General features: G+C 42.7%; 1 protein-coding gene across 1 annotated transcript; it reads left to right on the plus strand.

The window, feature by feature from the left end:
• The first annotated feature begins 21 nt into the window (after nt 1–21).
• On the plus strand, nt 22–15,795 carry CNDP2 (carnosine dipeptidase 2). Its single transcript, XM_075416569.1, has 12 exons — nt 22–100; nt 2,408–2,495; nt 3,421–3,564; nt 6,033–6,195; nt 7,747–7,835; nt 8,772–8,972; nt 9,480–9,564; nt 10,908–11,068; nt 13,038–13,202; nt 13,732–13,873; nt 14,485–14,632; nt 15,071–15,795. The coding sequence occupies exons 2-12, from the start codon at nt 2,436–2,438 to the stop codon at nt 15,138–15,140; spliced, it is 1,428 nt and encodes a 475-aa protein (XP_075272684.1). The 5' UTR covers nt 22–100; nt 2,408–2,435; the 3' UTR covers nt 15,141–15,795.
• The last annotated feature ends 7,087 nt before the right edge of the window (nt 15,796–22,882 follow it).

Below are 22,882 nucleotides of genomic sequence, written 5' to 3' on the forward strand. Positions count from 1 at the left end.
CGCCGCGGCGTGCGTGGCGGGGCGGGGCCGGCGCGGGGGTATTTAATGCGCCGAGGCAGCAGCTGGCGCCCGGGCAGGGAGCCGGGACGGCGCGGGAAGGGTGAGTGGTGGCGGGCCGGGTCCCCTTCACCTCGCGGCACCGCGGCCTGCCGCGCCCGGCCCGCCCGGGGCCACGCCGTAGGCCGCCTCCGCGCCGCGGCGTTGCGGGGAGGCGCCGGCGGGTGCCGAGTGCGCGGCGTCCCTGCCGGGCCGGGCCTTGCCCGCTCGGCCTGGTGTCTCGGGCCGGGCGCGGCTGCTCCTGAGGGGGAAGCCTCCCCCCGCCCTTAGGCAGCCTGCGCCCTGCCTCCCTCCTGCCCTACGGCCGGGGCGGGTGCTCCGCGGTGGCCGCGGGCCCCTCCGGGCCCGACTGGGTGCTGTGGCCTGGGGTGCCCCGAGTGAGGAGGGCAGGGCTGCCTCAGGGCACCGACGGTCCCCGGTGAAATATGTCTTGATTTGATAACGCGGCTGTCACGGCGCTGCGGGCAGGTGGAGCCGCGCGGGTGGGAAGGGCTCAGCCCTCCGGTCTGAGTGGCCTGCGGAAGGCTCTAGCCCTGGTTTTTGAGAGGGGAGGGGAGGTGATGTCCACCCTGCGCTCTGCGGTAAGCAACACTTTCTTTTCCAAGCCTGAAGGTCTCTGGGGCAGGTTTTCTTTGCAGCCCTACGGTGAGACTTGAGTGATTCAGTGCCCCTCTAATTTTTAAGAGTATTGAACTGTTTAAGACTATACTTAAAGTAGTCCTTGGCTTAGCGAGTAGTCTCGACCTTGTTTGTGTTGGACGGAAGATCAGCCTCAGCGTAATATGTTGTGTTTTGCGTCTGTGCTGTGAAGTCAGGGCCCTGCCTGTAGCCCTCGCTGTAGGAACTGGTTGAGTGAAGGGGAGGGTCAGATGCACAGGCTGATGCCTCTGTCCTGGTTGCTCTGAAAAGCTCCAGATGAATCATGCCTGAGTTCTAACTGCATGTGAGGATGGTGGCTTCATTAGGGAAACCAGGCTTCTGTGAGAAGTGTTTCTGTAACTTGGTAGTGTCTATGTAGTCCTTTTAAAGGCGTTTGATTTCCACCATTCCTGACTGTTGAAGAGAATGTTTGAGCTGTCTGGTGGTTTGGGGTTGTTTCAATTGGTGCTTAAAACTGATTATCCAAACTTAAACTTGATGGATGCTGTAAATTATTTAGAAGCCATCTCCAGTGAGTTAAAGGATTTTTGTGTGTCAGACATCAGTGATGTGTGTAAGTACAACCCTGCTTGGAAGAAAAGGCATTCTGTAAGTCTTTTGTAGATTTAGGGTGCTAGGATGTGTTTATATTGCAGTATGTTGTGTAGGATGACCTGCAGCTTGAAAATAATCATTTTGGCTATCTAGAGTAGTCAGCTGTCCAAGAAATCCCATGATAGTCAAATGTTTTAACTGTCATACTTGTTTTGTGACTTACATGTAGGCTTAAAGGATCTGGCATAAAGCTGACTGAACTAAATACTGAATCACAGCAATTGGTGCTGCTGAACGTGCTTGTTCAGTGTATTACACAGACATGAGTTTTTCATGGTCCAACACTTGGATTTCAGAGGCGTATTTGTAAAGCTCATTATTTTCCTGGCTTAGAGGAAGTGCTGCATCTTTAGATTTAAATTGAGAACTAAGTTTAAGCTTGTTGGTTGAGTGGACAGTATGTATTTTTAGTATGAATTTTAGACTTGTAAGGATGACAGAAGACTGAGGAGGGGAGAGGTCTTGGATTGTCTTGCATGAACTTCTGCTGAAACCAAAATGAGGAAGTGGTAGCATTGAACCAGTCACTAACCGCTTGCTCATGGCGTGCTGGGGCTGGTTGCTGTTCCTGTGGCTTCACTGACCTTCTCTGGGAAGGCTGAGTGGCAGGTTGGGAGTTTAAAGCTGGAGAAAACAGTTCTTAAGCTGTCTGCTTTTAACCTCATTTGTAAACCACAAAGTAAGTGTGGTGCTTTCTTGGACCTAGCTACTAGTGTTGAAGCCTGTGGCACACTGTTAGTTGAACTCTTATAATGAAATCGACTCCTTGAAGTTGTTTTACCTGAGTAACATTTTGCCTGTAATTACGCAGTAAAGTGAAGTACATGGCTTGATTGAAATATCTCCATAGACAAGCTTGCTCAGTTTAACTTCCAAAATTATTCTGGGGAGAGAGGCAGAGTGGTGTTGAGATTAAATATGTGTTTGTTCAGCCTCTTCACGGTGATTTTGAGAGAGGGAGTGGCCTCAAGTTTTATATTAGCACTGCTTGGTGTATGGCATTAGCAGCTGAAAGGTGAAAGTCTTCTGTGTCTGCTTGATTGCTGACTGTTGCTTCTTAAACCTGTGAAAGCTAAATTATTTTTTTTTGTCACAGTCTTCAGCAGCACTGTTCTGGTCAGAAAATGTCTGCACTTGAAACCCTCTTTAAATACATTGATGAACACCAGGACCTTTATGTTCAGGTAAGTTTTCTTTGAGTTTTGCCCTGCAGCACAGACACCTGTGGAATACTAAAAGTTAGGTGGTCGGCTTCAAGCTGGTTGTTGCTCTGTTGTCAGACACATTATATAGGTGTAATGCCAAGTAATTTGGGAGCAGGAAGCAGGTGGAACTGATTTGCTAGAAAACTTTGTAAGTTTAGACATAGTTCTGTTCAAAGACCTAAATCTCCATGGTGGATTTATTAGCAAATGCTCTATTACTGTATAGTACAAGCAGTGACTTATTTAGAGGTATAAGGAGTTTGACAATGGTTCCTGAATGCTGAGCCAGGTTTATTCTGTCCTCTTTTGAGGTGGGAGAGGAAGGATATAAACAAGGCTGGAATAAAGCTTTATCTGAAACTGTTCATGTTGGGGTACAGAGGGAGAGGTTACCTTCTGTACTTTGATGTTTAACCTGCTATTTAATTGCACCTTGTACTGCAATCCTTTCATCTGTGAAGGGATCAGTGGTATAGCACTGTAAACTCTCAGGCAGGAGCTATGTCAAGTGTTCATCCTGACTTCTGCCAGTTGCTCTCACTGATCTCATGTGGGGAGAAAAGCTAAGGTGGTCTTTCCTGCACGACATTACTTGGCCCTGGATACTTTAAGAACAGCAACTGGAAAGACACAATATGCACAGGCTGTCATACTCTTAAGCTTACCTGATGTGTTTGTGCTACATTGCAGGGGCAGCTGTAGGCAAGTGAGGTTTTAGAGAGCTTTTGACTGTGATGTTAATGGTTAGAGTACTCCTTTGAGCAGAGAACAGAGCTGATTTGCCTGAAGTTGAAGCTTCCACTAAACCAGTATTAGTTGAATTGCAGGGTGTTGTATTTGTGTAGTGCCTTCCATGCCGCAATTCATGTGTAGTAAAACCTTTAGCTTTCCTGTCTTTCTGTAGCGGCTGGCTGAATGGGTGGCAATCCAGAGTGTGTCAGCATGGCCAGAGAAGAGGGCGGAAATCAGATGCATGATGGAGGTTGCTGCGAAGGATATTGAGCGACTGGGAGGCACAACCCAACTTATGGATATTGGGAAACAAAAGGTATGTGAGCATATTCAAGTCAGTAGAAAAAGTCTCTTTAGAAGAAGCAGTGTTTTGCACCAGGCTGGCTTCTTATGATCTCAGTAAGAAAGGCACTTAGACTCCAGAAAGTATCATTTAAAATGCTGTTTATTAAAGCTACTGCTATAAAGAAAGAGGATAGTACAGACAATCTTATATCCCTTCAGATACTGGAAACCCCAAGCTGTGCAGCATCTAGCAGGCATCCAATCAATGCACAGTGTGCTGTGCTGATCCCATTCATGGAAATGTTATCCCATTTTATTTATCCAAGCTGTTCAATTCCACTGCCAAACAAAAGGGATATTCACATGAGAACTTTTTGCTGCACTTCCAGATAAAGACAAGGATGTGATGTAATCGCCAGTACTCAGTGGGAGCTGCCTGCAACCTCCAGTCAACAGGCTAAGTTTATCGTGCAGCCCAAGGATATGCACAGCCCAATACAGGCAGGAAGGCAAAGCTGTATGTGCAACATAGCATAGCACAGCACAGACTTGGGTGTACTCAGGCTAACCATGTGGATTGATTCCTTGATGTCTCATGGTCTTCTGGTCAGGGTTACCACACAAGGGTCTTCTGGTTAGTGGCTGAGAAAGGCAGTAGCCTGTTGAGGTGCGAGATAATGGCTTTTCCGGCACACAGTCTGAGCTTCCTGATAAAACCTTTGTTTATGGTAAACTCTGGGATCCAGATCAGTTAAGCATGTTGTATTAAAGGTATCTTAAACTTTTCTAACTGAACATGAAAAGAGCATCTGCAAACAAAAATGTTAGATGTTTTAACAGCAGGCTAGTATTGGACCTTAGATCCATAGACTGTAAAGATACTGACTGAAGCTTCAGTAAGTCTTCCAAAAGGCTTTTAGAAGCCTCTTCCAGAAATGTTAAATTTGTCACAAGATTGCACTGTTTCTTTACCAGATACAGAAGGATCCTTCATAGGATGAGTCCCCTGCTTATTTTTAGCTGTCTGCACCTGAGAAATGTATGTGCTTATGAGAAAGATAATCTTATCCTAGGGAACCATCCACTTGATATGCTTCTCCTTTGAAGTGCCTAGTCACTACATGTCACAGAATAAGACCTGTACCAAAATTGTTAGACTAGTGTTTGGATAGTGACATTCAAAATCCTGTTGTACTGGAGTGTTTGCTAGTTTTGGATTATTGTCTTTGTAATTGGTGCTAATGACTGGGTGAAATCTGTGTCTCGGGACCTTCTGAGTGGTCCTTCATTTCGGAAACTGGAATACACTTGTTTGTAGTGCTGCAGGTCCCAGCAGGAAAGCGCAACTGACTTCTTGTGAGGGAATCTGTAGGACAACTCTAGCTCTGCTACTACCTGCAGCCTAAAATCCCATCGAAAGTGTTTCAGTTAATTCAGAGACAAACTTGTTCCTTTCACCAATGTAACTTTTTGGGGGCAAGAACTGATTTTAGAGTTTATTTCAAGTAACATTTCTATTTAGAAAACTCTTGTAGCTGGATTAAAGTTAACTTTAGTATTTAGTTTTCTATCAAGGATAGACAAAACCAGTCAGTGTATTATGTACATTGCTGCTAGATCGATGAAGGACAATGTAAAGCAGCTGGTGAACTTGTCCAATCTAACTTGGTTTACTGCTGCACAGCAGTTTGTATGCAGTACTCATTACTATAAGTGTAAATTCTTGCAATAATCCTTTAGTAGCTTAGAGCTGCAGCTGGCCAAGGACCATGTAACCTGTTGATGAAAAATCAAAACTTGGAGCACATAGGAGCAAAAAGTCAAAGCTGATCTTGATCTGTTGAAAAGTGTCTAGGAGTATGTGTTCACTGGAAGGGAAGTGCATGCTGATAGAGAATGGCATGTGACAGTTGCTTATGAAGTGTTCCAGAGGACTAAGTTAAGTTCAGCTCTTGGACTCATCAGTACTGCGCTGCCCTTTGCCTAACAGCATAGGCTGGTAGAGAAATGCAGCTGTTACTCTGACCTTATTTGGGTGTAGACACTTGCTATACTCAGTGGTACTGCTGTCAGGAGACTCTTGTCCAGAGAGCCATACTGTAGACAGGATGAAAGTGCAGTGACAAGCAATGCAGAATGCAATACTGAATGGAGTTTATCACTTACACTTAGGTCAGCATTAGATATGGCAGTCTGGCATGCAGACAGCTTGCTCTGCTAAAATCTGGTGTAGGATTGTTAATTTAAAGCTAACAGTTCTGAGTGGCTCGGAACAGTGTGACTGTTACTGGGAGTTGTCAGGAAACTTTTACTGGCATGATGCCATCATGCCTTCATTGGCATGCTGCTTCTGGCAATCAGTTTAAGTAGCTTAGTTTTGTTTAGCTGTCTATGCCCCGAATCTCATAACCTCCATAATGTTAAAGCAATTCATTCATCTGATAATGTGCCACTCTGACATTGCACATTTGCATGAAACTTCTTGCCTCCTATTTCTAGCTGCCTGATGGATCAGAGATCCCTCTGCCACCAATTGTTCTGGGAACACTTGGCTCGGATCCACACAAAAAGACAGTGTGTGTTTATGGTCACCTGGATGTTCAGCCAGCAGTGCTAGAGGACGGCTGGGATAGCGAGCCCTTCACACTGGTAGAAAGAGATGGTAAGAGCAGTGGACTTCACAAACTGATGAGCACTTTAACAAGTGTGGTATTTCCCAACTGTGCTAAAGTTGTGCCCTTTCAGTCGAGGGGGAAGGAGAGTAAGAACAGACAGGAGTTTATTTGATACTGTTGAGATAAGATACAGGAGGGGAAATAGTAAATAAGTAGAGCTGCAAAATTTCAGCTGCTCTCAGGACTTGTCTTTTCTGGTAGTCCAGAATGTACTTTCATGTTAACTTCCTTGTAGGTAGGAAGCTTTGTTGCCGGGAAGCTTTCTAGAACTAGTTTCTTATGCTGTTTACAACTTGCAGTGTGTAAGGTCATGTCAGACAGCAGGGATTTTGAACCACTACAGGGGACAAACACTCAACACGGCTTCTCTGTGCTTGGAGATGGGAGTGGTAGAGCAGCCTCCCTGAGTTGCCTCATGTTTGCATGCTGTGCTATGATGAGTACTGCAGAAGCTGTTTTACAGAGCTAGTGCCCAGACAAGTGTCCCTCTCCCATAAATGGGGATGAAGAAATAGTATAGTTAATTCTTGAAACAACACATTGCCAGTGCCCAAGATGAGACTGAAATTTTCTTTCCTACTTAAAGCTGGTGCTGCCAGCAGCCTCTTACTTGTTTTACTTGCTCAGTGTTGAGTGTCGAAGGTCACATGAATAGAAGCACATTAGCCATTCTTGTTGCTTAAGTGTTAATCATTACCAGGAAAAGAAGTATCTGTGGTAACTAGTATTTCTACCTGGGCGCTTGGTCATAGGCAGCAGAGTCCAAGTTACTAAATTGGATTATCTCATCTGATAGTAAGAGCTGGACTTGCCTCAGGCTGTGGCTTACCTCCCTGCACGTGGCAGTGTAGAAGGCTTGTTTACCAAAGGCTCCTTACGCTGCAAGCTGTCTGGCCTGTTCTGTCACTGCAGTTGCACCTAGCGCTAAGGGGCTGTAGCCACAGCTCTGAGTTGCAGCAATATCTGCCTCTTCTGTGATCCCATGTGCTACACTTCCTGAGACTTCCCTGTAGCCTGTAAAACTTGTCTTTGACTAAAGACCTTTCTGGGGAGATTCACTTTTATCTGGAGAATCCAGAGAAGTGATTAGTCACTAGCTACTGAAGTCTTCCTCTTCAAAGTTGTTGGACTGAAGCTAATACTGGACAGATGTCTGTTAAGAAGAGGTAGCTTGTTTCTATGCCCTTACTGCTGTGTTTGTAGAAAATATTGTTGTGTAGGATATGGGAATGACTTAGCCCAAGGCAGTTACATCTTTTCCAGGCTTATGTTCAACTCCTATCCAGGAAACAGCTGGGGGAAGAGATAGGAGGAGCTTTCTAAGTGGGAGAACTATTGCAGTCCTGTACCTGTCCCACTTGCATAGGTATATGACGCAGGATGTAAAACTGCTATTTCAGAAGAATCATAAATGGAAGTTAATATAAGCAGGGCTAAAAAGCTTATCCAAAAGTATGTTTTCTGCTACAGGCTAGAGAAGACTGAAGCTTCATCCTGATTTGTGTCCACACTGGTTAATTTGTATCTTATTTCTATAGGAAAGCTGTATGGGCGAGGATCAACAGATGACAAAGGTCCAGTGCTTGCCTGGTTGAATGCATTGGAGGCTTATCAACAAACTAACCAGGTATGTGCCCAATATGTATCTTGCTTTTTCACATACAGCTGAGTCTAGTAATAAAGTTTGTCTAAGCCACAAACCCTTGTGAGGCAAGCCTGCTTATTCAGCTGATGGAAGGAATGATGCAATGCAATAGTGCTGTAAATTCTCTGATGTCCTCGTAGGATTGGGTTGACTTGCTGACAAATTAGTCTTGTAGGTGCTGGGGTTGCACTTTAAACATTTTTGCTTTAATGCAATGTGTAGGAAGGAAAATGCATATGCAAGCATCTAGAGCAGAAGGAGTAATCAAATGTGATTGCTTTCATGTAAGGATGTCAAATTAGCTTGGCCTTTAGCAAAGCTTAATGACTTACTGCCACTGAGCTCTAGGAAGAGTTTAACTTAGTAATGCTAAACTGGGAGCTTTGCTATTACTGTTCAAGGAAAAAGTGTGATCAGAAATAGCTCAGGATGTCTGCTTTATCTTGCCAGACAAGTTGCTATTACTTGTGAGAAGAATTGCCAGTTCTCAAGTGCTGTCTAGACATGGAATATGGTAGACTGGATAGACAGGGTAGCTCTGTCTCTCCTACTGTGGCATGTGACTTCTGTGGTTAATATTAGTTTTCCTAGCCCTGAGACTTACCTTTGGCAACAGATTTCTGCTGCTCTCCCACCCACAGCTAAGAGGATTTGGAACAAGTTGTTCTAGACCTTACTTAAAACTTTTCTGAAGAGTTTGAATTCCATCAAATGAAGGGTGATGGAAGTGCCCTCGATGTAAGCTCTGTCCAAATATTTGTAATATTTTGTGTATAATTAACAAATTTTACTGTCATGGAACTAGTTTACCCATGTCCATTTTTCTGCCTTGTACATGACAAACGAAAATTACTGATTGCTGAATGAGTCTAATGTTTTCACATACTTAATCTGTGCTTGTTTTTAATTTTTTCAAAGGAGCTTCCAGTAAATGTAAAGTTCTGCCTAGAGGGTATGGAAGAATCGGGATCTGAAGGCCTTGATGAACTAATTTTTGCTCAGCGAGACACTTTCTTCAAAGATGTGGATTATATTTGCATTTCTGATAACTACTGGCTAGGCAAGAATAAGCCTTGTATCACCTATGGCTTGAGGGGTATCTGCTACTACTTCATAGAGGTAAGTGCTGAAATACACTGTAAAAACCAGTATTATTAAACTGAATTTTCTACTGGAGAAGAGCGGTAGCTCTAACTTCTCATGCCAATAGCTTTTTTCAGAAAAGGTGAAACTAAGTAGAACAGTTTCTACCAATTGTCTAAATATCTTCCTTTTACTATCCTGTATGATAATGGGGTGGGAGGGGTAGCTTTCAGATGGATGAAGCAAGATAAGCCAGTGCCTTCACTGCAGGATTATCTCATGGCATAGATATCTTAATCTTCCTTGAGTGCAGTAAGAGATGTAACCACCGAAGTCCCCAAGGTTGGGACAGTGAGTATTAAGGGCTTGTACTCCACTGCAATAAAAAGCATATCTGCTTTAATGTACTACTGCTGAGCAATCTTGTTTCAAAAATAGATGCATTCTCAAAATACGTGCAGCGAAAAGCTAGGTAAAAGTCTGTTCTCTGCATTTGGCAGTATATTCATGCTAGAATTAACGTGAACCTTAATTTCAAACCAGGTGGAATGTAGTGACAAAGACCTTCACTCTGGAGTTTATGGTGGTTCAGTGCATGAGGCCATGACAGATCTCATTGCTCTAATGGGTAAGAAAAAGCAGGTTTCACTGAATACATCTAAAGTGGGTGTAAGAGCCATTAAAGCATGAGTGGGTTTGCAGTGAGGGGGGGTTCCGAAGGGCTACTTCCACTAGCAAAGCAATGACCAGTGAAATGGTGCTTGCCAGGTATGCATAAAACAGGCTGATGCCTTAGGTACATAAATATGATATAGATCTTGCCAAGAAGCTGTCTATCTAATTTAGCTTCCCCTAAAATACAAAGGCAAATGCAGGGTCCTGCACCTGGGGAGGAACAACCCCATGCATCAGTAAAGGCTTGGGGTGGACCTGCTGGAGAGCAGCTCTGTGGAGAGGGACCTGGGTGGCCTGGTGGATGACAGGTTAACCATGAGCCAGCAGTGTGCCCTGGCTGCCAAGAAGGCCAGTGGGATCCTGGGGTGCATCAAGAAGAGTGTGGCCAGCAGGACGAGGGAGGTTCTCCTTCCCCTCTACACTGCCTAGTGAGGCCCCATCTGGAGTACTCTGTCCAGTTCTGGGCTCCCCAGTTCAAGAAAGATGAGGAGCTACTGGAGAGAGTGCAGTGGAGGGCTACAAGGATGATGAGGGGACTGGAGCATCTCCCCTACGAGGAGAGGCTGAGGGAGCTGGGCTTCTTCAGCCTGAAGAGAAGGCTGCGAGGGGACCTTATAAATGCTTACAAATATCTGCAGGGTGGGTGTCAGGAGGACAGGGCCAGGCTCTCTTCAGTGGTGCCCAGTGACAGGACAAGGGGCAATGGGCACAAACTGAGGCACAGGAAGTTCCGTGTGAACATGAGGAAGAACTTCTTCCCTCTGAGGGTGACGGAGCACTGGACCAGGCTGCCCAGGGAGGTTGTGGAGTCTCCTTCTCTGGAGATATTCAAGACCCGCCTGGACAAGGTCCTGTGCAGCCTGCTGTAGGTGACCCTGCCTGGGCAGGGGGGTTGGACTAGATGACCCACAGAGGTCCCTTCCAACCCCTACCATTCTGTGATTCTGTGAAAATCTTGCTGCAGGCTCATATGTTAATTAAATCAGCTCTTTTCTACGAACCTTTCTACAGATGTCGTATTGAACTTCTTGGTAATCGTGCCTTCAAACAACCAGCCAAATATGTAGCAGTAGCAGTAAATGCAGTTGCAAGGAAGTGCACATTTTGGATAGCTGCAAATTCCGTAAGTGCCTTCCAGGCTTGGTGGAACAGGCTCTGGGAGGTGGAGGTCAGAATTTGATTACACTTACAGAGTTGTCAGAAAGCAAGACTTCTATTCCCCATGGAAAGTGTTCCCAGCAGTGACATCTTGTTTCTTCTGGTTGAATCCTGATATTAGGTGCTTCTTGTTTACAGGTTCTCTTCTAGACAAGAAAGGGAAAATCCTCATCCCAGGTGTTAATGAAGCAGTGGCACCTGTTACTGATGAGGAGCTGGCACTATATGAGGAGATTGACTTTAACTTGGGAGAATATGCAAAAGATGTAGGAGCAACAAAACTATTGCATGATACAAAGGTATACTGTACTTCTTCCTCTCTTCTGTGGTTAGCTGTGTTAGTTCAAGCTATCTATAGTAAGAGACAGAAACAAGATTCTGTGGATACTTGTGTAGTTACCAAGTAGTTTAGTAGGCAGAGAATTATCTGATATCTTTAAAATGGTGGGATTACCTTGAAGATAACTTCACCTACTGTACAGTTGACTTCATACTTAACACTAGCAGTTCCTTTGCAAAGTGTTAGGTGCTTGGTAGCTTAGTCTAGGTTATCCAATGTTTAAGGCAAGCGGTCTAGGCAGCTTTAAATTAGCTCCTAAGTCACGGTATAAGTAGCATTTCAAACTTGTACAGAATTTTCTTTATCTAGCACAGTTCTCTTAATGCTAGGTAAGAACTACTAGCACTTTTCCAGAGGTCAGATACCACATCTACACAAAGTGTCTGATTATCTACATCTGTAGGATGTTCAGTGGGTTACCAGAAATAAAATAGTTGCTCATAGAGATGACTTCACTTTAGGTGAGAAAACAGCTTGAGATCTAGCTGTGAACTTAAGGTTGACATACTGAATGTCTGCCTAGACCTGGCAAGCAAGGACTCTTTTGTAGTCATGAACTAGGCAGCTGCCCAAATCTTTGAACAGGCTCAAGTTCAATAAACTCATGCCTGAACTTCTCAAATCTTCATCCTGGGAGCTTTCCAAAGGAATGCTTTTAACGGCATTGAATCTTTTGAGGTATAGGTATTACATATGAATTTTAAAGCATTAAACTCTAGATGTAAATACATCTTCTATTATAAAATGCAGAAACAAGTGTGGTAAGACAGGCTTATGTGTGCAGGACTGTTTTCTGTCCTAGCACTGTCAGAAGGAGACTTCAGACTTAAGTAGGTATAAGTAGTAATTTTATATCATCAGCCTTGTCTTTACTCAAGTTTATATCAACTGGGAGCACAGACTTCCTTGTTTAGCCTTGTTCTATAAAGTAAGGGATGCAATGTAGCTTGTATATAAGGAGGAGCTGGCAAGATGATCTTCATATACGATACTGAACTAAAGTTGTTCAGTCTTAGCTAGACTGAAACTCTAGCTCAAGTTACCAAGTCAGTTCTAACTAAGCTGTATGCCTGCAAGAAGGGTCTTGGGGCTAAGGAAGGATATGGGAGAGAAGACTGTAGTCTCCAGGTGAGAAACAATGCACTTGAAAGATTTGAACAGTGACAGTTAAATTCTCTTTGAGAGAAGATTAGAGGCAGGTTACACCTGGAACAAAGCAAACTGTTAACATAAAGACCACAAAACTGCCAAGTCTCCTGAATCTCTGCAGTGAAGCTCAGGTTTGAGATACTGTAGCTGTCTATACAGGACATAAATGTGTTGAATTGTGTCCAGTATACTGGACAACAGTGTCCAAGGCAACGAGGAGGAAATGCAGCACTCTCTGGAAAAAGGCAATAGTATTCACTCTAATCAACCTGGAGTTCAGTCAGTTTAATACAACTGATGATGTAAATAGCAGGAGCATGTGTCATGCCTCAGTCTGCACAGTGGTAAGGCTTCTGGAAAGCTTGTGATCTTCATAAGCATGTGACTCAGTGATGAAGGCACCTGCCTGCCTCAAGGCAGTGGGGACCAGGGCTTCCAATGCACTTCCTACACACTGTGCTTGAGCATCTTGTAAATGGTATTTGTGTTCATGTCAGAAGCAGACTGGTTGTGTCCCGTAAATTCCATAGAAGTATGAGAAAGCCAAACTAGAGTTACTAAATCTCTTAAGGTGCTGAAAACACAGCCATTGTGTCAAAATGTGTGCTTAAGGGGAGTAGCAGCTTCTCTTTACAAATGAGTGGTCTTGAATGAGCTGCACTTCTCCATTGGAGAAAGCACTGTTTCTTGCAAAGTCTTTATTAGATTGAAGAAATTATTACTTTAGGGAACTCTGTCAAACTTCATGTAACCTTGCATCTTTCCGTTTGCTTCTGCAGAGAGAGATCCTTATGCATAGGTGGAGATACCCTTCCTTGTCTCTCCATGGAATTGAAGGAGCGTTCTCAGCCTCTGGAGCCAAGACTGTGATTCCTAGGAAAGTGATTGGCAAGTTCTCTATCCGGCTTGTGCCAGACATGACTCCTGAAGAAGTCACAAAGCATGTATGTTGAAATGGATTGATAGTATCAAAACAGCTAGTGCCTCTAAACTTCTCCTGTTGTCCATGCCTAGGGGAAGAGTATTTCTGGTTTCTAAAGCAGTTCCCTCTGTTTACTTTGTTGCCATCCTCCATGTTCTGCACCTCAACTCAGATACTTGAGGGAACTGCTGTATGGTCCCACACTGAACTGTCGGGGCCTGGCTATTCAGTTTCTCTCAACTAGCTCAAAGAAAGGGCTCAGGAGTAAATGCTAATTTAATTGTAGGGCACCTGGATTCCCAGAAGTGCATATTCAAAAGCATGTTTGACATACTGGCTAACTGTTCTACAGTATGCTGTTAACTTGTCTAAAGAAGATATTCTGACTTCAGGGCAGAGGTACTTAGGAATAACAAAATAATAGCAATAGGAAAAGTATTGTTGCACAGTAGTAATGACCTGCAAGTCCCTAAGATGTTTTTAGTATACTGTCTTTATCAGTGGTCATACAAATGCTAACAGTAGATAAGACTGTTCAATCTTTTTTCTAGGTTGAAGACTATGTGAGCAAAAAGTTTGCAGAGCTGCAGAGCCCCAACAAACTCCGAGTATACTTAGGCCATGGTGGAAAACCCTGGGTGTCAGACTTCAACCATCCCCACTACATGGCTGGTAGGAGGGCCATGAAGACAGGTCAGTGGATTTTCCACTTGGCTTTGGGAGATCTAAAGAGCTCTTCAGCAACTCAAGAAATACTGAGGAGGTCATGTTTGCAGAATATTTAGTGTTCTGCACTTACATAATAAGTTTGGCTCACAAACTAATAAAGCAAGTAACGTGCAATCCTTAAGGGCAAGTCAGAGGTACAAAAGGGAAAGCAACTTGGTATCAAACTCATTCCTACTGTACTGGAACAAGTCCATTGGTATGGTGTTGCTTTTGTGTAAGGATGAGACTGTCTGTAGTTCAGAAATTCCTTAGCCAAAGCCCTCAAATCTGTCATCCTAGCATCCTTCTTAATCAGTTATGCTAGGGCAACTAGAGCAAATCTAACTTCTGTGTTGGAGTGCAAACAGGCTTTCAGATGAAGTGTTATTTGTGTAGATGCTTGAACTGAACTTTGAAAGTGACAGTACTCCATCTTGGGGGGGAAGGGGAATGCCCCACTTCTGTGACCTCTGCAGTCTGGTGGAAACAGCAAGATTTGTCCAGCACATGGTACAGAAGTGGTCTGTGTTTGCTTAAGCAGCAGTAAGGAAAAACAAATACAGTTCCAAACTGACTAGAGTATCACTTTGTTCTAGTTTTTGGAGTTGAACCAGATCTGACAAGGGAGGGAGGAAGCATTCCTGTTACCCTTACTTTTCAAGAAGCAACAGGCAAGAATGTCATGTTGCTTCCTGTTGGAGCTGCAGATGATGGTGCCCACTCTCAAAATGAGAAGCTAAATAGGTAAGAGAATATATGTGCCAGGCTGAGTTGTACTGTGGATCTTGGCATGTATTATAAAAAAGGACCAAGAAAAATTGGGCTTTTGCTTGTCTTTAAGTCTCTGGAAGGCGAAGTGCCATTTCTCCCTAGCAGAGGATGACTGGGTAGGTAACTGGTCTGTAGCTGAATCTTGATCCCAGTACTGCTTCTAGTTTTATACACTTGAAATCAAAAGCAGATTTTTATACTTCGGTCTCAAAGCTTGGCTACTCTTCCCTACCCCAAGGGTTGCATGTCTCACCAGAGGAGATGCCAGGGGTGTTGGGAGTAGTACCTATTACCTGCAACAGTTGTGCCTGGAGCATCTCTTGCCTCATAGGGCTGATATTGCAAAATGCACACCTGCTAGGAGTACAGCTCAAATGAAGACAGTGCTAATGGAAGCTATCTTCTTTCCAGGTACAACTACATTCAGGGGGTGAAGGTGCTTGGAGCGTACCTCTATGAAGTTTCCCAGCTGAAGGACTAAGTTAGACACCTTACCTTCTGGCTTGTGGATCAGAAGTCTTGAATTTTCTTCAAAATGTCATCAATTACCAAGTCTTAAATGGCTCCCCTTTTCCACCAGCACTCCACTGCTTTGGTGGGGGAGAGGGAAGCACTTGTTCCATTTAACAAAGAACCTTGTGTACCAAAAATATTTCTTTAAATGCTTACTTCAAGTGACACAGACTATTCTTTATTTAGCCAGCAGTCCTGAACTGCATCTTTGTCCCTTCTGTATCACTTCAAACTGGTGGTTTGTTGTATTCATCTACTTTTCCTGTAAAGCAGGATGAACGGTTTGCTCTCAGCTGTTTCAGCAGCCACATCAGTTGCAGAACTGCAAGCCAAGTTCAAGGTTCTTATTCCTGGATATGTCCTGGAAGTAATCAGTGTGACAGATTATGGGGCTGTACTGGAATGTGTTTGAGCTGTAGTGAGGCATCCATTTTGCTGAGTGATTTGGAAGAGCAGTTTGTCTCCTACAGTTTATACCTGCCTGCAGGTTTCAATTTACAGTGAATTAGGTTATAACAAAATTCACTGGTATAACAAAATTCAGTGGTAATGACTACTGGCTGTCTTTTTGTAAAGCTGCCTTTGTACTCCTGAAAGAGGACAATAAATAATTATGCTCTAGAGTTTGGCTCTTAGTCTCTAATGATTAAGTAATGACCTGGGAGGGAAAGCAACTTCAGGTAACTTGGGAGGAACTCTTCTATGGCTATAGAGGCAGGCGAGCAACATGGCCACACAGACTGTCCTTCCTGGGAATCCAAATTTTTGTTCCTTAGGGTCTGGCTCTGTAACAGCTTGTTGACTTGAAGCAGATGTTGCTAAATTCTGCTCCCCTGAGGGAAAACAAGCTCAGAAAATGTTCCATTTGTGGCTCTGGAAGCCAGGTCATCACAGTGTAGCACAACTGATACTGCAAGGGAGTGGGTGGAATTTGTAGGCATAAGTAGGGAGAGAAGAGCATCACTCACTGCAACTACTGGCTGACATCCAACTTCAAGCTGTCTTTTGGAAATATTCAACTCCAGCACTTCTGGCATTATGTCAAAAAAACAAACCCTCTTAAGTGCGTGCTAATCAACTGGATTTGGCTCACTGTTTCCAAATGCCTTGACCAGCACTAGCAGGTTAAGTTATGTAAGTGTTTTGAGTGATGATGCTTTTCTGAGAACTGCCTGAGCATGCTGCAGTCCCGTAGCCTGGCAAATACATGAGCAGCATGTGATGCTTCCTTGCTTGAGGGTGCAGAAGACGGGAATGTCTTGTCTATCTGGTTTTCACTGTTTCTTGATCTGAAGTCTTACTAGCGGATGGCTGTTGGGGCAGGGAGAAGGCTTCTGTAGTCACTGTGAAGCTCCGAAAACTTCTCTGCCCTGTTTGCTTGTGGTGTTCTGTCTGGTTTGTTGTGGAAGTTGATGGCTGGAGATAATCTGGTGTCATTAAACTTTGCACTTGCAGCTGGGGTACTTACATGCCTGTGCCAGTACTTGTTAGCACCAAGCACCTGTACAAACACTGGGCAGTGGGCTGCTAGGCTCTCAACTTTCAGTGATGGAACTGCTCTGCTGCAATGTGCAGTCTGTATGTAGGACAAGATTGGCATGCCTGAATATTTGAAGGTCAGCTGTATGCTGAGATCAATTAGTTCTAGAGGGTAACTTGTCCTAGCAGTCAATGTGTTAAAAGCAGGTTCCCCAGTTACTGAATTAGTACCTCAGACTTCTCTGCATGGGGTGATTTACATGAAAAGACAATTCTCTGGCTGTTGGTGAGTTCACGTTGTTTGTTTTCTACCTATCAATTTGAAAAGCATTGAAACTTAAATGTACTTCCTGGACTCAGGGAATAGTTTACCACAATGTGTAAAGAAAAAGCTTTTTTAGACAGTAGGGAAGCTGATGATGTAATGAACTCTGTTCAGGAAGTAAGCGTGTTTGTAGTTGTCCTATTTAATCTGTAATGTTTCTTGAGAATCAGTTAATTGGCTCAAGTTCTGCTATGAAGACACAGCATCATCCTGCACTTTCTGCGTAAGTACAGCATGGCAGGGCTGTGAAGGGTGCCCAAACCAGAAGGAAGTATGTTAAGGGATTTGTAGAAGAGGCTGGGGAGAAGATCCTGTTGGAGAGACAGCAGAAATATTTTGGCATGGGGTGAGTGCCAGAACCCTGTGAAAAGGAGATTAAAGTGGGACTTTGGCCTGAGCAAAATGGAGGGGCCTATTTAAGCACACAGGAGTAAGTTGCTGAAGTAATGGGTCTAGAGGGATTTCAGATTTGTTTAGATGTGTAATTTTCAAGTTGGAAATCATCCGTGTCTGTTACCTTGCTACAGTAGAGCTTGCTTTAGCTGTAACCTCTTGTCCCTGCCTCGAGTGCCCACAAAAACAGTAGCACCTGGCCTGAGGGAACAATGCAGGCAAAAAGGAGTAGTTGAGCCAGCTTATTTCTGTAGCCTGCCTGCTTCAGATCTGACTCCTTGAAGACTTCTAGAAAACCTGTATCTGTTGCAGAGATCTGGTTTGCTGCGTCTTTGAATGCTTGTGCATTGTACGAAGAGTCTGCTTAGCCCAAGCTGTTTGAATAGCAGCACTGTTGTACAACACAGAAGTGTCTGGCATGGTGTGACACAGTGTGAGTTGAGTGTGAAAACCAAAATGCATGGAACCTGGCAGCACCATCTGCTGGGTGCACAAAGGCCACCTGGCATTTTCTGCGTAGAACTTCCTAGCATCGCTTGTCACCTGTTACAGTTTACCAGAAGGTTTGGCCAGCTCTAGTTAATATATAATGTGGAAGCTTGTATAATTAATATCCCTTGATAGATGTTCATTAAAAGACTTCTAAGTGAACTGACTTGACTGCCAGCTCAGTCTCTGGTTAGGGGGAAGTACCGCCAGGAGCAGGGCAAGACTGCAGATGTTTCAGATGGTTTGGGTTAGCCTAGGTAGCTGCTATGTATTTTTACTGTGCTAAGTAACTCCTCTGTAACTGTAAGCACTGAAAAAACATTCTTGCTAGTTTTGCAGTGGTGGAGTTACACCTGGAACAGCCTCACAAATTTGAACTACAATCTCCAATTTTCCTGAGTAGAGAAGAAATGTGCCAGCTCTGTTTACAAGCAAGCATCAACAAAGGGTATAAAAAGGAATGTGGTTATGAACTTCAACTTCTCTGATAAGTGTCTGAATCTTGGCTGGGTCTGTAAGGGGTATCAGCACATGGCTGCTTAGCTCAGACTTACTGCTTAGACTATTGCTTCAAGGTATTCTTTTCTTTTTCATGCCCAAGTTTTACTGTCTACTACTTGGCTGTTAAGGGTAAACTGGGCAGGAGCCCAGCTTACTGCCAGGTGACCCAAATGGCATGTGGCTGTAAAGGGTAAGATTTTTTTTTTTTGCAAGCTTCTGTTCAGCTAAGTTATGTTAAAGTATGCTAAACTCCTTCAAATACTACAGTAAAAGTAGTTGGGTCACCTCTACCTTCTCTGTGCCCCCCCACCCCAAGATAATTTTGCTTTTCTTGTCCAGATTCCCTTCAAGACAAAATAGATGGAACTGCCTAACTCAGCTTTATTTGAAAGCAGGAGTTTTAAAGATGGTGAGAAGGTTTGTATGTCTTCACTTAACTATTTTTCGCTTGCTTAAGTAATTTAAGTCAGCAGCAGTGATTTCCTGGAAACTAATTCTGGGGACCTGGGAGGATTACTTGCAGAAGAAAAGTGACTTCATAAATAGTCAGCTGGGGAAAAAAAAGCAATACTGATATGCCACAAAAGCAAAATGCATTCTTCTGTCCTGTTTTCTAACGTGGAAAAATAGCTTGATTCCTGACTGGAAACTGGGTCAGTGGCATTCATTGCTGCTGTTCTCAAGTCTAGAGAGCTTGTACTTCCAGTTTTCCCACTCCAAGAATGGAGGGAGATCTACAGCATACATTTTACAATTGCTTGTCCACAGGGTGATACTATGGCAATACAGAGAATGCAGACTTCTGACTTGTAATACCTCATTGCTCACTAGATTTCTTGTGTTTTAGCAAAATCCATGATAGTGCATCTTGATATGGAATATGCACTTAAAAGAGCAGCTGGAGTTATTACAAGCTATTATCCTTAAATCAATAAGCCCTAACTGCCTTTTAAAATGTCACTTTATTTTTGATGTACTGGGAAACAATAGCATGCACATTAAAAACACAGCCCTGATTTTCAACTATTTGGCAATCCATTTTAGGCTTCTTGAGCACAATGTTTCCTAATTTGAAACTGTTTCTAACTTGCCAAACAGACTTTGGTTTAGCATAATGAGCTTGGATGTACTGACTAAATCAAAACTTATTTTTCTGTAAGGTTACGTGATAGACTGTCTTCAAGAACTTCAGCTTTGTGATCTTGACCTTGAAGCAATGTGAAGAGTGGAGATAATGTAGAGCTAATCTAGATAGGAATATGTGAGTGTTCATTCTGTCAAAGTACTAACTTAAAAACATTACAAATTTTTTCCAGTGTCATCTGAACTCATTCAATTAAAATAGAATATTCATGTGTTAAATATGCTTTTACATTGAGGGGTGAATCTGAATAAATTGCCTTCCTGGTAATTAACAAAGTTATGTAGGGGATTTCAGTAACTCTTCAGAGAATCTGCTTAGGCTACACAGGAAAGCTTAGTGCATAATTTTGATTGTAGTCCCTTGCTAGCTTGATCATACCATTTTACATCATGATGTTAGGCTCTGACAAACCCTGAATGCAGAGACATGTTTTTCTAGTACTTTTAAATATTCATCTTTCTATTAAATTTGCATGCCCTTAGTGATTCTGAGATTTCTTGAGGAGTGTTTAAAATGCATACCAATGAAGGGTGCCAGCTGATGCTGACTCTTTGGTATGCAGTGTCCTCCTATCTGGGCAGGCTCATGTTCTTCTCCATCATGGAGACAGCCCATGGACCTCTTATTTCTGCCTTTTCAACTGAAAAATGAGGTAACACAGCTGAGCAGCTGCTTTTTTCATTGTTATTGTGCTATGCTCTCCTCTAGAAAAGCAGCCATCCTGCATGCAGTCAGAGGTCTCTTAACAAAAACTAAGTTAATTCCACCAAGATAGCTTTAAGAGTAACTGTGTAGTTATAATCTATAGCAACAAATTTGACTCACAGCACAAAGTGCCAAATATTATTAGAAAGTGAAATATATTCAGTTACTAGATACTCAGGAAAGTCTTTGTACAGAGACATTTCTTCTGTTAGCTGTTGCTTGTGACTATCACAATCCATTGGTCTGTACTGAAAGACTAGCCTTGAAGTGTTCATAAGCAATGGGTATGAACAGCATTCGAGGGAGGATCCCTTAGAGGCTGCTGTTACTGTGTCTATATAAATACAAACATATATAAAAATGTTCAGTGTCTTGAAGTAAAGGTGGATCTTTGGAGGCCTGTTTCTCTTGCTCTTTTGGACAGAGTAAGTAAATGGAATTGCAAATTTGAGCTGTTAATATAGGCAAAATTGTAGCCAATTCCTGAATTTCAAGATAGCTAAGATAACCAATGAAGTTAAATTTCATGTTTCTGAACTATTTAATGGATTTAATGTCCATGTAGTGAATAGTGAGGTCAAGGTTAGACTTGAGAATAAATGTTGTATTCTCTTGGACTGTTTCAAATGCTAGTAGGGCGAATTCTGAGATGCTGCTGCTTGATTTCAAGGAAACCTATTAAACTCTTCCTTAAACTTGCAGCAGCTTGGAAAGCAACAAATATAACTAAACTAACTAAAATATTAAAATAGTAGAACAGCTGCAAAACACTTTTGCAAGCTAGAATGCTGTATAGTACTTGTTTATTTATAAATATGCCTTTAAGGTATTTTTAGAGTGTCTTGCTATATTAGTAATGGGTTGGCATCTTTTTCCTCCATTATCAATAGTGTACTGGTGCATCATTAGGAACCTTTTAAATGCAAAAATTCTGCTTATTTTGATGGACTTTTTAATAGTACATATGGAGTACAGAATATGTGGCTTTTTTGCCTCCTGTATTCTCTACTACTGCTGCTCTTTCTGCTCCACCCTCCTGCTGTTTTTTCCTAACATTCACCTGAGGGGAGCTAACTGCAAGGGGAACCCATGGAGTTTCCCACAAATATGATCAGGCTTTCACTTTATACTGGGATAGTTATGTGTTGGATGGACTGAGTCTCTTCTATGTTTTGTACTAAGACTATAATTCTTCTGATGCTAATGTGGAAAATGCTAGCAAGCAATGATCTTTAATTTCAACTTTACTTAGTTGTCACTGCAATAGTTCTTAGTTTTGGGGTATTTGCACCACTGTAGAATAGCACTAAATGGAGTGGGAGAAGGTAGCTTTTTTGCTTCCAAATTCTTCTCCATTAACCTCTTCACTAACTGAATCAACAGCAATCTGTAAAATTTCTAGTAGAAGAGCAGCTACTTCTGCAAGTCCACTGAAACATACTTTTTAATTTGTGGAAATACCGGAAGGTAAAGGCTTTGGGGAAAAAGACACTCAAATGGTTCCAAGTGCATCTTCAGGTTTATCTATTGTATGTGTTGAGTGCTTACATGGAGGACTCAAGTTCAAAGCTGTCAAAAAATATAAATTCAAAATACCCTGTAGGCTGCATGTCAGCATTTTCAGGAATTGGTTGTCAAGCAGTGAGAATAATAAAAAGAAAGCAAAAGGTTTATTTCCACACAGCTTTGAATCTTGTTTGTATTTCAGAAATATCCTGTAATGTGTCAGCCATATCCTAAACCTTTGTAAAAGGAGGCTCAGTGCTGCTTGGGATTATTTTAAGGCCATTCTAATTCTGAATGGATGGACTCAAAAGTACAAGTCAAGAAGTGGGAAGACTGTCTGCTTTGGGAGTTCAGACACCTGTTGATTACCTATGGCCAATTGTCTGGCAACAATTTCAATGTGTAAATAAAGAGTACTTGAATGTGGATAAACTGGAAAGACTGGAGAGAGAAAATGGTAGAGACCAGGTTTCAGAAATATAGTGAAATGTGGAAGTGAATATATAAATGTTCCTGGAGTATGGACAGGCAGACTTAATTAGCTTCCAGGCTTTAGTCTGCAGATGTCCCTTTGTGCTGATCTGGAAATGATGTTTAATGGAAGTTGGCTGTTTATGAACTAAGTTGGTAGAGCTGCATATAATTTTTTGGAAGCTTTACTTGGATTTGTCTGACACTCATAGATGGAATTTAAATACCTTAAGACAATTCAGAAGTCCTTATTTTTTAAAGTTAATAGAAGTTTTGAGGAAGGGATTTGAGAAATGGGAGGATGAAATGTCTTTAACTGCAGAGAAGTCCAGGCATTGATTGGCTGAAAACGGAAATACACTAAAAAGTAGCAAACACATATGAGTGCTTTCTTTTCCATGGAAAACAGGAGTGCCAGATTTACTGAGTATTACATTAATAGAAGACTATGCTGTATTACATTGCCTCCTTTGAAAGTGTTGCTATAGGATATGGCAGGTAATTGAGTCAACATAAAATACTAATGTTTAAGATGATATATTCCATTTTCATAATGCGTTGTAGTTCCATGTCTATCTATGTGCAAATATGACACAGATTTACTGGGACACAGCAGTCACCTTGAAGCTGTGCTCAGTAACAGCTGATTAGCATTATCTGTTCCAAATGTAAAACAAGTTCAGCTTCTGACCTCATT

This window comes from Opisthocomus hoazin, chromosome 3 (assembly GCF_030867145.1).
Source record: "Opisthocomus hoazin isolate bOpiHoa1 chromosome 3, bOpiHoa1.hap1, whole genome shotgun sequence".
Classification (NCBI taxonomy): Eukaryota; Metazoa; Chordata; class Aves; order Opisthocomiformes; family Opisthocomidae; genus Opisthocomus; species Opisthocomus hoazin.